The 12955-nt window shown below is 37.0% G+C and overlaps 1 protein-coding gene and 1 long non-coding RNA gene across 4 annotated transcripts; one reads left to right on the forward strand and one right to left on the reverse strand.

The window, feature by feature from the left end:
• Positions 1 to 1259: 1259 nt before the first annotated feature.
• On the forward strand, positions 1260 to 2900 carry LOC129319858 (uncharacterized). Its single transcript, XR_008595530.1, has 2 exons — positions 1260 to 1398; positions 1863 to 2900. It is a non-coding gene; the product is annotated as an uncharacterized LOC129319858 (long non-coding RNA).
• LOC129319857 (uncharacterized) lies at positions 2086 to 12887 on the reverse strand. 3 transcript variants are annotated; one of them, XM_054964947.1, is made up of 11 exons: positions 11891 to 12887; positions 11064 to 11340; positions 10707 to 10892; positions 9859 to 10011; positions 8909 to 9373; positions 6349 to 8556; positions 5614 to 5819; positions 5339 to 5494; positions 4335 to 4569; positions 3096 to 3403; positions 2086 to 2891 (listed from the first exon to the last, which is right to left on the reverse strand). In XM_054964947.1, the coding sequence occupies exons 1-11, from the start codon at positions 12763 to 12765 to the stop codon at positions 2597 to 2599; spliced, it is 5364 nt and encodes a 1787-aa protein (XP_054820922.1). In that variant the 5' UTR covers positions 12766 to 12887; the 3' UTR covers positions 2086 to 2596. The 3 variants fall into 3 exon arrangements, with proteins under 3 accessions (XP_054820922.1, XP_054820921.1, XP_054820923.1); XM_054964946.1 differs by having other exon boundaries at positions 8909 to 9400; XM_054964948.1 differs by lacking the exon at positions 11891 to 12887 and adding an exon at positions 11484 to 11859 and having other exon boundaries at positions 8909 to 9400.
• Positions 12888 to 12955: the final 68 nt, after the last annotated feature.

The raw sequence follows: 12955 nt of genomic DNA on the forward strand, positions 1-12955 counted from the left end.
GTCTATATATGTATATATGGCTTGAATTATAAATTATAATATACATACTCTTTATATTTTAACTGAATTTCACTTTAATAAAATAGTTAATTATCTTTAAATTAACATTATTTTTTTATATTTATGCTCATTTAATAAAGTGTTTTACTTTATAATAAATATAAAGTGGCTAATTTATTATGGGCACTTTCAAAAAAATGCATTTATTATATTTTGAAACGTTAAAAATGTTTTACATTCTTTAATATTTAATTTTTTAAAAAATATCTTATATTTTTTAAAAGGAAGGAGTAATAAGTGTAAGGATTTACCTACTACAATATAATACAATAAAGTAATAATATTAAAATTCATATATAAGTCCAATTTAATTTAAAACATAATTAAAAAAATAAAAAAGAATAGATTAATTAAAAATCAAATGGTAAAATTTATGTGCATGCAGTATATTACACAATAATAATATATAAATAAGCCGACTTGTCAGGTTTGTTGACCGCGCCTTATAAAAATATGTCTAGCCTATTTAACTACATAGGTATAATTAAATTTCCAAACCTGGCCTAATTTATTTATTAAATGGCCTAAGCTAAATATGAAATAGGTTGAGGCATAAGCTTTGGATAGAGGCCCAACCTATTTCCATGCTAAGAGGAGGTTAAAAATTGGGGCAGAAGAAGGTCGATGGACAAGCTGGAGGGAGAAATCAAAAATGGAAGCAAGAATTGGGACGGAGGAGGAAGGACAGGATTGTTCAAAAATTTTATAACTAGAACAATTTGGTCACTCAAAAACTCATTCCAGAAATGGATCTCATTTTTAAACTCATCTTTTCTCCCTCCCAAACCTCCATCCTCCTCCCCTCCAGGCACCTATAAAAAATTTTGATAATATAATTTTTTTTATTTTTATTAAATTTAAAATTAAAAAATTTAAGAGATCTGATCACCAGTCTAAATAGCCAATTTACAAAAATATTTTTTAATATTAAATATAGATTATTAATATTGGTGATCCGATTTATTAAAAAAATTTATAATTTATTATTTTAATAAAAATAAAAATAAAACATTAAATTTAAACTAAGGTTATTTTTAACAAAGATAAATTGATAAATTAATGAATTAACTAAACTAAACATGATTAGGGATTACTAATGGGCTCAACGGAACCAAGGAGGGGTTAAAATTGGGCTTAAAATAGTATTGAAATGCATTAGATTTGGTATGGCATTTGGTCCACCGTACAGCAGATGGCCACGAATTTGAAATAAATCAAATGCGAAAGTGGTGCGAAACCAAAAATAAAAGAGAGAGGAGCAACGGGAGAAGAAGGTGGCTATGTTGGGGCTTCAACATTACATAATATCGAGGCTATTTGGAGCTAAGATTCACTTGGGTTAGTATCCTAACACCCTCTTCTTCCTCTCTATGCGAATCTTAAGCTTGATGTCTAGGTTTGAGTTAATTTTTTTTGCAATGGATGGACTTATGTTTGAAGCCAATGGGTTAAATGGAATTATAGGGGTGTTATTTGAGTTTCAGAACACATTATTAGGGCTTAGAATGATTACTGGGATTGGTTTTGTTATTTCTAGCAAACGCTGGATGAGAATTTAATAAGCTAGAGATTAAATGAGTAATAAATGGGTTTAGCTAGGCTCATGGGTGTCTAATGTACCTAATAAAAATAACGAGTATCAAGATTAATTAACAAGTCTAGTTTTGAGAATTGTGAATGGAATGGGTAGTAAGCAAATTGATGTTTATGCTAGAGAATTAATGTCTTCAACTTGTTTAAATTGTAAACTCTAATAAACTCTTGGGAACAAGTGAAAGCTTGGAGTTTGAAATTGTCTACAGGTGCTTTTTTGATTGACTTGAGAAGTGGAGGTAATTGGAAATCTAAACTCCCCTGTATCCCTGTCCAAGTGTTTTTGGTATTTTTGAAAAGATGAGATTGTATATTTATGAATGAATCTTGTTTGAAATTGTCCACGGATGTCCCTTTAATATTTAATATTGTTAAGGCAGTTATACGGGCACACCGCACAAACTAGTATTATAATCTCACGGATACGTAAACTTGAACGAGAAGAGCGAAGTTCGTTTAGCAGAGGGGACGAATTCTCGCTCGTCCATAGATATTGAAGTAACTTGTTACTGGAGAGTTCACAATGTACATGTACCTTAACAAAAATGTACACATTTAAGATCCCGCAGGATCTCACGTGTATGATGATATAACTAGAAAAACCTGACGAGTAAACCCTGTACTCTATGCTTTGGCCAAAAGAGAACCCTCTAAAGGCCTATTGCCTTGTATATACCAAAATAATAATAATAATAATAATAATAATAATAATAATAATAATAATAATAATAATCTCGTATTTTCTAAATCATGTCTCCATTCTTCGATCGTAAAAATATGACAGGTGCCGCAGGCTTTGTATGACACGATTCCCCCCAGTCTCCATTGTCCCTCCTCTCTTCCATCCTCCAATGTTGAATTCACAGCAGAGAAAACACTCGGAATGTTAGTGGGGCAGAGGGTATCAGAACAGAACCCCATCGACCAATAGATTTTCCACTTATTAGTCCCTCACTTCTCTTTTCTGTAAGGCCTGTGTGGGGTAGAGAAGCATCGTCAATGATAGCGAAAATAACAAACCAACGATCCCACTGAATGGCTGGAATGGATGAGTCCCAATTAACCAAACAGGGAAGTTGCTCCCATAGCTTAAAAATTTGCCCTTTTGCAAGATAAAATTGGACGCCATCATCCCCGTGCGTAGCCCAATTGGGATCAAGAGACTACCTCCATGTCTCTGTCGGGTGCCCGACAGAGACAGCGATAAAAGCCAAAGTCCTAGTATTGCTTGTGGAGACCTGAAAAATCCCCACAAAGATAACAGATATCGTTTGGACTCAAAATTGAACAAACACATAGTTTCAATCCTAATCTTGTTGCAACCAAAGAAGTTAATTAGACATTTTGATACACCTCCCTAAGAGACCTGTGTCTAGTAATACTCAGAATAGAATGCATAAAAAGTAGGATAGACAAAAGATGACTTGATCAAGAAAACAAACCTCTGAAATAAAGAAAAGGCAATCCCAGATATGATAATTCCACGATGATATCCAAGATCAACAGCAATTTCTAGGGGCAGCCAGGACCTGAAAAGTAATTCTTCCACAAGTGCAGTTGCCACTGCCATTACAACCCCTTGAACAACCAGCACAACTATATGTCCTTGCACTTTGAGCCAAGTCATGATATCCAAAGAAGGTGGAATGGGAGGCCAAGAGAAAATTGCATAACCAAGTAATGCGTTTGTACCATGAATTAAAGAAACAATGAGGACCCCACCAATCAAGCCCTTCAAAAAATCAAATAGCTGCAGCAAAGATTCAAAATTAGCTCACGAACTAAGTGCCAGTGAAAAATCATTAAAATCCCCATTATCTCATACGGCCTCCAACCCACAGCCAAAGGACAACCAAAAAAACAAGTTGAAAACAGATGCGCCAAATTGACCTCGAAGTTTATTTTGCAAATCAGAGACAGAAGCAAACAAGTAGCAAGAGCTATTACCGCTTACATACAAAACGCATGCTAAAGTCAATGATAGTGTGAGAGAAGGAAAAGAGTTATAATTGCATGCACGGAAAAGAGGGTTTAATAATTTCTCTAAGCATTATTTCTCGCCATTAATGCCCTTTCTTCTCACTAATCCCAACAATGCTTCACATGCAATTATCAAAGTTTCTCGCAATATCCACCAACAATAAATTTCATTTCACTAAGAGCAAATGAGGAATCACTGTAAGTGTTTCAAACTGGATCATCCTAGTGAGAATTTTCAATCTCTGCAAACAAGAATCACATAACGTGTAAGCACTTACATGCACATTTTTGTTTAAGCCTCTCTAAAGTAGCGTGAAAATCAAAGACGTATGTCAAGATCAATCCACCTCTTTCAATTTCACCAACAGCTTATTTCAGTTACCTCAACATATCAGAGCGATTCATTTCCCCTTTCCAAAGCCAAGGCATTATCAAAACTTGCTTCATGATATTAAAAGAGGTAATGACCTTAAAGGCTGTATAAGAATTTAATGGACTACGAAGAATAATGTGAAAGATATTAATGAAATCATTACCAGGCCTTCTCCACGCAATAACTTTAGAAATTTATAATTTAAATCAATATACTATGACAAAAGATGAAAACATGACATCAACAACTTCAAAGACATAAAAGATATTCTACAATACATTCCAATAAAAGACTTCATATTCTTCTGGATTATATCCCAAATTGGTACCTTTCTCGGTGATCTCAAGTCCAGCCCATATTGCTGTAGTGCATTTTCATACCCACGGATTCTTTTTCCCCATAACACAACAAGTATTGTTGTAGCAGTGTAGAGTCCAATAATGCAAGAAAGCTCAGCAATTCTGGAAGGACTATTTGTTGTCCAGCTTTGAACCAAAGTCGGAAGCAATGGAATGGCAACAGGGGACCATAGAACAAGGACCATTCCAACAAATGCGCAAATCCTAAAGAAGGAAAGAGAGATCTTTGAGAATTAGGATATATAAATTCACAATCACTTGCGTATATGGGGAAAGATACATTGCATGTTTACAAAAGGAATCACTAGAGCTTATAATTCCAATCTCCATATCAGAAGCACAAAAGACAACCAGCAGGATTTCACAGCTGTAACAATTTACTTATTTCCAAATATTTAGGAGTATGCAAAGATAACAATGAATTTACTTCCCTAAATTTCGCTCATATAAGAAGGTGCAAGTAGATAAGAAGGGTTAAGAGAATGTATCAATAGTGCTGCATTGGTGAGAATCATATCAAAGGCAAAAATGGAAGCTAGTGAAGAATAACCAAGAAAAATGAAGAGGATAACTGACTTTCAACAACTAAAAGCATGCTAAAATGTGATTCCATGTAGAGACAAGAAAGTGACATTTGTGTGAGGAAATAAAATCCAGGTTGTGTGTAGCGAGTGAGTGATAAGCAACATGAGTGAAGTGTGAGAGATTGAAGAAAATGAGGTGTAATTGAGAGTTTATCTTGTGCGTAATTCTGAGTACCAAATATAAGTATTTAATAGAAGCTTCCCAGTTGATCTCAAGTTCAACCCCCTCCAGATTGACAATGTAAAACAAGCACGAAAATGTTTCTAAATGTGACAGCACAAGCATAGTTTCCCAGGTATTGAAGACTACTCTCAGCAAAGCCGCTGTACAAAATATCTCCATAAATGGTTAATTTCTTCATATGTGAGCAACCACCATTTCAGATTACCTTTGTAATAAGGGACGATCAGCAATACGCAAGAATGAGATAAGCCGGTCTGTCAAACTCATAGCACCACGTATACCACCCCATAGCAAAGCAAGTTTGCCAACTAGCCTCAGCAAGCCACCCTTTTGTCCTAAATCAGCCAGCATCGCAACCAGTCTTTCCATGCAGTTAAGTTTTTTTTTTTTTTTTGAGCAAAACATGCAGTGAAGTTACTTCAGGTAAGTAGATGAAGAAAATGAAGAAATTTCACTCACAAGATAAAATATTTTCCTGACCTTTCTTGATCCACTTCACCATCATCTTTAGTAGGTACAACTGGACCAGCAACTGACATAGCTTTCTCAGCAAGGCTTGTGACTATACTATTATGGTTTTTCTCAGAGACTGCCTCGTCAAGCTTGTCAGACTTTTTATGATGACTATATTTCATTTTCGATGATGAGGATGACCTTTCAGCAGTTTCATTACCTCTGCATGGATCCTGAAATGGAGCGATAAATTTATAAAATTAAGATGACGCAGTTCAAAGAAGAAAATAATTATAATATTAAAGTAGTAAATGTATATTCATCTCCCCCCTTTGCACCACTTTATTCTCTTTCAACTGTTACATATGAACAATCTAAGTAGATCCAATCAGAACCGAATGAAGTTTTTCTTTCAAGTTTTGATAGTTATTTCACAAAAAGTTTACCCATTTTTTGAGGAGGGGACAAAGGAGCTGAGGCTGCCGCTGAAAGGCAACAATTAAGCACTCAAATTTTAATGGAATAGTATAATGTAGTCAGTGAATATGAAGACATGACAGAAGATCCAGTTGACACAACATCTTTTGATATCAATTTGCTTGAAGGTGTAACTGGACAATATGTGCCTCAGGTGTCATACTTATAGGAAGATGGTTAATGGGTTAAACAAAGTGAGGAGTGAGGACTATAAATATTGTTCTTCAAAAGCATTTATTTCAAACACTTGAAACCTATGTGCATGTGAAGAGATTCAACTTCTACCTGCTCTTGCATAAGTAAAGCGGAAGCCCCAAGAGCAGCCGTAACTGCACCAACCATGATGGAACTTTTGTTTAGATCTTCTGCTTCACTTTTTACCCCATCTCTCTTCACAGAATGATCCAAACTAGGTTTCTCTTCATGTTCTCGAGCTATCTCTGTTTCACTAACATTGTCATAGTTGCTTCTACAAGGTTTTCCACCATCATGATCAATCAGAGATCCTCTCTCGCCACTATCTTGAGCTGTAGCTACATGAAAATATTGCCTCAATGCAGCTAAGCTAGTTCCTACAATAACACCAACAGGCATCACTCCTCTCAAGTAGCTTGTCTCCTGAACAGCAGATGATATTACCTGAATAATGTGCTCCCCATCCAGGGTACCAACTTTTGCATCAGCACCCTCAATATTATGTAATTGAGTTTCTGGATGTGGTAATTGGACCTGACTAAATCTAACAGTTTGTGATATGGCGTCTGCCACATGTTCGAGGTCCCCAACAAGCTTCTGTTTCATTTCTTTCATTTCTTCTGAATTCAGCTTGCGATTAACTTCCATTTTCAAAGAGTTTAATAAGGTCTTTCTCACAATTAGAATCAATTCCTCTGATCTGTCACAACTCGTATCAATTTTTTCGTTCATGTTTTCTTCTATGGCAAACTCTCTTATGGGTTCTTGTTGATTTTCTGAAAGTAATATTACATATGATGGTTCAATACATTGCTCTGTATCGGAAGATTTTGCAGATGCGTGAGCATTCCTCTTGTAGCCCGCATCCTCATCATTAACAGAAGAGATTTCTGTATTTTGTGGTTGTTCCAAGAGCTTCCATTGACCTTCTTCTGGGAAATAGTCAAGTAGCAATGCAGTAGTCATGTCTAAATCAAGTGATTTGGTGGGAGTGTTTGTGATAAGATATTGACTGTAAAGAGGATCCTTGTATGAATTTGCAGCTATGTATTGTGGCATCCTGTTTACTTCTCCATGTCCATCACAGTTATCAAAAAGAACTCTTTTATCATGCCATTGACTACTCTTCTGAGCTACATGGTCATCAGAGTTGCTTTTTTGAGGGATGAAAACACTACTCTCACTACCTGTGCTGAGGCTTTTAGTTAGTTGTTCCTCCATAAAGGTATCATTCTGTGAGTAAATGCCATCATGGTGATCATGTACAGAAGGATCACCTGATGTGCCGGATTCCAAGATTTGGCTATCGCATTTTTGTGTTCCTTGAAACTCATGATCACCATCTTTTCCATCCTTGGCTTCTTTGTTGTCTGAACTCTCCTCAAGCTGAGATATCATATTTTCTATCACACCAAAAACACTATTAACAGCCACTTGGGTGGAATCATCTATCCCTGTCAAGGCATCCAATGCTTGGGAAACGCTGAAGGAAGTGGCACTAGAATCAGAACTCGAAGAGTTAGTTTGATCTGTAACATTCTGCAAATTATTGTTCTCTTTCTTCTCAATGTTATTACTTTCCTTTTCAGTAGTTTGTGGCTCAGAGGATACAGGAGATAAATGAGATTCTTCTTTTGCATTATTTGATGTCATTTTACTTTGACCACTAGAGCAATCTGGAGTTTTCTGCTGCACCTTCTGGGTATTATTTTCCTCCTCTGTGTTTATTTGAGTTTGAGCTGATCTACTGTTTAGGCTTTTTTGCTCATCACCAGCTGCCGCCACCTCTTCATTTTGGCTGGTAGAATGTGACTTAGAATCTGACTCCAATTCTTTTTTGCTGAGTTCAATCTCTGAAGCAACTGCTTCATCTAATTGCTCCTTGTTATCAATATTGCTTCTGGACCCGCTGGTTTCCTTCGCGAAACAACCAGAAGAACCAATTTCATTGTTTGGGTCTTGAGATTGAGTTAGATTAGTAGAATTTTGAGGCTTTTGTGAGGGATGAACCTCTAACTCTGTTCCTCCAGCGGGCTCACCCATGCCACTTAAAGCACCAGCATGGTTATCGACAGAACTAACAGTACCATTCATCTGATTCAAAGAGGATTGGCTCTTTTTCACTGATAGTGAATCAGGAGCCAGAGGAATGCTAATAACCCTATCAAACTTCAAGTCAGTGCCCTGTGCTTTCAAAATACCTGTCACAGCAGCTGTAAGCTTACCACGAACATCTTCTGGCACAGCATCTTGTAAAGCTTTTATAAGTGTCTCTCCTCGATCCATGGCAGTCAAGACCTGGAAATTTTTAATAATTTATATAAATGCCAATAACAAATACTTCTCAATATCAATATTATCATTTAAATAAGTGACCCTGAATAATTTATTCAATGCTATATACAATATAGTAATTCTGAAAATGATTACATCAGCATAAGATTGTACAATTTCAACAGCCTCTTAACAGCCTGCAAGGCACGTACACCATAGTCCATACTCATGACAGATAAAAAGAAACAGCTCGTTGATTTTGAACCCTCTCTTTTGTGGTTTTAGTGGACAGATGAAGAAACTGATTGAAGGTAGAAATGGTAAACAATATCAAATACAGGCATGAAACCATGGCAATAGAAATTTTAAATGCTACCTTATTCTTCTTCTCTTCTGTTAAGGTGCCAGGCACGGTAACATCAAGCATGTTCATCACCAATTTTGCTGTCTGTAGAACTTGACCTCGTTCACTATCTGTTGAACCAATATTCTTCTCTTCAACCACAACTCCAACAGGGGAGGTAATTGGCTGTAATGGACCATTATCTCCTTGCAAACTCATATCCCCAAGCTCAAGGTTCCCTTCTAAACCTTGTTGGTACCTAAAGTGCGAGCTAGCATCAGTGCTACTTCCTTCAAGCATACCCTCTCCAGGGCCAATTGTGTATCCATTATATACATCTGACCGGGAAAGGTCCAAAAATCTACTCCCTTTAGTTTTCTTATCTGATTTTATATCCTCTGCAACAGATAATCCTTTTGATGGATTTATGGTAACATCTATATCTGTCAGAAGAGGATGGCGGCCCTTTAAGAGTCCAATCTCCACAGCAGTAAGCCACTGCAAATACCGTGTATAAGAATACCCCTTGCAAGAATAGAGTGAAAAACTTCACAATAATCTCTAAGCAAAGGGAACAAAAAACCAAGAAATTATCATCTATTTGCACACACATCAGGAGCACTAATGATAAGATTTGGATTGAAGACAAATTCTGATCAGATCAAAAAAAGATTGACAAGTGCTGCCTACACAAGAATTTACACTGACTGAAGCATCAGATTCCTATAATTTGACCAGGGGAGCAATATCATATAGTAAGGATTGAAGGAATAGAATCATTAGTTCATTTGAGCAAAATACCAATGAGCTAAAAGGTGAATGTGGTTCTTCCAACTAGTAAGTTGAGTTTGCCTTGGAGATATGACTACCAATGTTAGGGTAAGAATTCACTCTTTGGTTGATACTTGAAACAAGAGAGAGAAATATCACATAAATAGAATAATAAAATAATGATCCATAAATAGGTCCAGAAAGAAATTTACCTCCATCGTTAAAAGCTGGCACCAATATATAGCAGACCTGTCATTTCCAGTAACACTAGATGGTAAACAAGAACAAAGGAGCAGGCTAGTGAATGGATTTTCAGCAATCTTATTGCGTGGAATTGAAAAAACTGGGACTGTCCCATCATCACTCTGTTAAAATGTTGAAACTGGTAAGGCTCTGGTGGATTTATGCGCATGGAAGATTTAAATCTTAGAGATAACAACAGATAATCATTATGTCATTAATTAATCAAAACAATCTAGTCAGATTTGTGTTAGGCAGAATTGGAATGGAAGTGGGAGGAAGGAGGAGTCAAAATGACGAATACAAATTAGTTGTTCAGTTTGTTTGTATGCCAAGAGTACAACACCAATAATTCATGAGGAAATACCAACTAAGAGAGGTAATCAAGAAATAGAACTAAATTGGTTATCACTTTGAACTAGTGTTTGTATCTTTGTTTACTTTGAAGCTTTTCTGTTATTTATCAAATGCTTCTTTCATCAAAGCAATTTCAATCTCCGAAGTTCTCACATGTGCTTCACCAGCTACACCTTTGCTAATGAATATTTTATCTAATTTTTATGAGATTATTTAAACACCTTAACTCTCCTTCTCTGCCCCTTCTCACATATATTTAGATCAAACCATGATCATTCTCTTTTATTCAATTTCTCATAATTACTTAGCCTTTCCACCTCCCTGGATTACGATGAAAATGTTGAAGGATCCAATTCCTTAAGAACATAACCTATGATGAATTTACAAGTAAATGCAGGTCCTGTCTACTGAACAAAACAGATGCAGACTAAGTGAGATATCCCATAAAATAACTCATCATTACCTGTATAAATAGAACAGGAATTTTGATTTTTCCAATCACATTTCTCGTGCCAGATTTTGAATAAAAATCTTTAATAGCCCCAAATCCATGAGATACCATAGATATTGCTTTCTCAAAATCACGAACAGTCTTTGCCAATAAAGCATTTTCCACATCAAAACCTTTTGTTTTGCCTTGGAACAGTTCCTACATGGTCAATAAGTATTTGGTGATTTATAATCCTTTGAGTTATAAAATATTTGAAGTATGATAAATCAAATTCATCCTTCAGAAAATCAGATTGCATGGAGCATCTCATCAAAAGGCCAGATGAAAAAAAAGAAGAAGAAAAGAGGGTGAAGGTAGCAATTAAATCACCTTGTTGGTTCGCAGAATATCTATCAGTCCTCCAGTGAGTTTCTGATCAGTGGCAATGTGATAAGGTGTGGACTTTGTAGCTTCCTCTAAATCAAAAGGATTGTCGATGCATGTTGCAGCTGTCAATGGTGTTCTCTCCCCAACCTCTGCCAAGTATTTCGTCAACATATTTGCACCATATCCCCATCCAACACCCATCAATGTCGTCCATGGTCTTGCTGCATTAATATACTTGATAGCTGTGCAGATATCATCACTGTCACCAGCTGTAAATAACCTACAAAAAACATAGTTAAGAAGTCTCTAACGTCTTCTGTCTAACCATAAGACTCTTGAGGAAAGGAGGATTCACAATCCAAATTGCCAACTTCCCAGGAATGAAATAAGAAAGAGGACGCAAGGAGGAAGGAAGAGACGCACATATTTTTGCTTGGTTGGACAAATGTGACAGGTCAGATTCAGAAGAAAGAGCAGTAATTTCCTGCCCTCAAGTCACCATCTTCATCCCTCACCATCTTCATCCCTAGAGAGTACTAATATGGTATTATCTTTTCCCTATAACATCATTTTCCTATCTCTCATTCAAGCTTCCTTTGTTTTGAGTCAAAATGAATAAATAAATAAAATTTCCATGGTCACCTCTAAGCAACACGTTTTGATGTTTTCCGTTGTACTCTCAAGCATCTTCTTATTTATATCCTTTATATATATCAAAACGTTGGAGCAACATTCATGTCATCGAGCACCAAAATTGATCACCTCGTAACCGACCAATTACAGCATCAATCTCAAATTTGTTGTAGTCTAAATCAAAAGGAGAGAGTTACCGGGCAGTAGTGAGAGGTGAACCAGCAGATCCTCTTGGATTCATCACAACAGGGAAAAAACCCCTCTTGAGAGCTTCAAGTACTACTGACTTAATGTTTCTGTCCATGCTCCCTTCAGGCGTGCCAGGAACTAGCAACAAAGTAGAATCCAAGCCACGCTCCTCTTCCAAGGCCAAATTGGCCGGCCAATCCAACGAAATAACACCTCCATCTTCGGTGGTGACGCATACTCTTTGATAAGTCAAGTTACCATCCTCCAAAACGGTCTTTTCATCATCGTGGCTCCTCAATTGAATCTTGCCACCGTTAACCATCACATAATGCCTTTCCTCCTTCACGAGCTTCTCGTTCACATCCTCCAAGAACTTACTTCCTCGAAACGATATCGACGGGCATCGCAGCAAGACAAAACGGTTAAAAGGCGTCGGACTAGTGAACAAGATCCATTCCCCGATATCCAAAACCGAAGAATTCTTGTGTGATTTGAATCGCGACCAAAATAGAGCGACCCCAGAAGCGAAACCAAGCGCTGGAGCGAACAAATCCAAGGTATGGACAGAAGGACACTGGGTGATTAAGCTGTGGAATAAATTATGGAATGGCGCCGGTATCAAAGAGCCCGAATGATTCCTGACGGCAAGTCTCCAGTTGGATTTAAGCCTTCGGCGTCTGTGAATGCGAAATTTCCGAGGTTGAGAGGGTTCAATTGGAAAGAAAGGAAGCTCAGGAGGATGGATATTGGGAGTGGAAGTGGAAGTGATGTTCATAGTGATGATAAAAGTGGCGGCAGTAAGATGGCTTAAGTAGGAGAAAGATTGAGTTTTTTGCACAAAAAGGAATTGAATACGGATGAGGTTGAACGGAAGAAGGTGCATGAAACATCAGGAGTGGCGGTGAGGTTTCTGAATTCTCAGGCACAGGCTTCCCCGCCACGTAAAGTTATGGTCGTTGGAAGGGCTTAACTCAACGGTCTATATCCAATTGTCTGTTAGGGAGTCATTTGAACGCGCTGGACGAGGATTACTGGAGCATTTCCTTCATATATACACTCCCTCGTGTGCTATT

This window comes from Prosopis cineraria, unplaced genomic scaffold (assembly GCF_029017545.1).
Source record: "Prosopis cineraria cultivar Desert tree isolate PC_DT_omini unplaced genomic scaffold, ASM2901754v1 PC9, whole genome shotgun sequence".
NCBI classification, from domain to species: domain Eukaryota; kingdom Viridiplantae; phylum Streptophyta; class Magnoliopsida; order Fabales; family Fabaceae; genus Prosopis; species Prosopis cineraria.

Bases quoted from the DNA above. Each gene is read 5' to 3' on its own strand.
- LOC129319857 (XM_054964946.1), bottom strand. From the start codon at position 12,765: ATGCACCTTCTTCCGTTCAACCTCATCCGTATTCAATTCCTTTTTGTG. The intron at 11,341-11,890 runs GTAACTCTCTCC...TGTTTTTTGTAG, and splicing joins TCACCTCTCACTACTGCCCG to GTTATTTACAGCTGGTGACA. The intron at 10,893-11,063 runs GTGATTTAATTG...TTGACCATGTAG, and splicing joins ATATTCTGCGAACCAACAAG to GAACTGTTCCAAGGCAAAAC.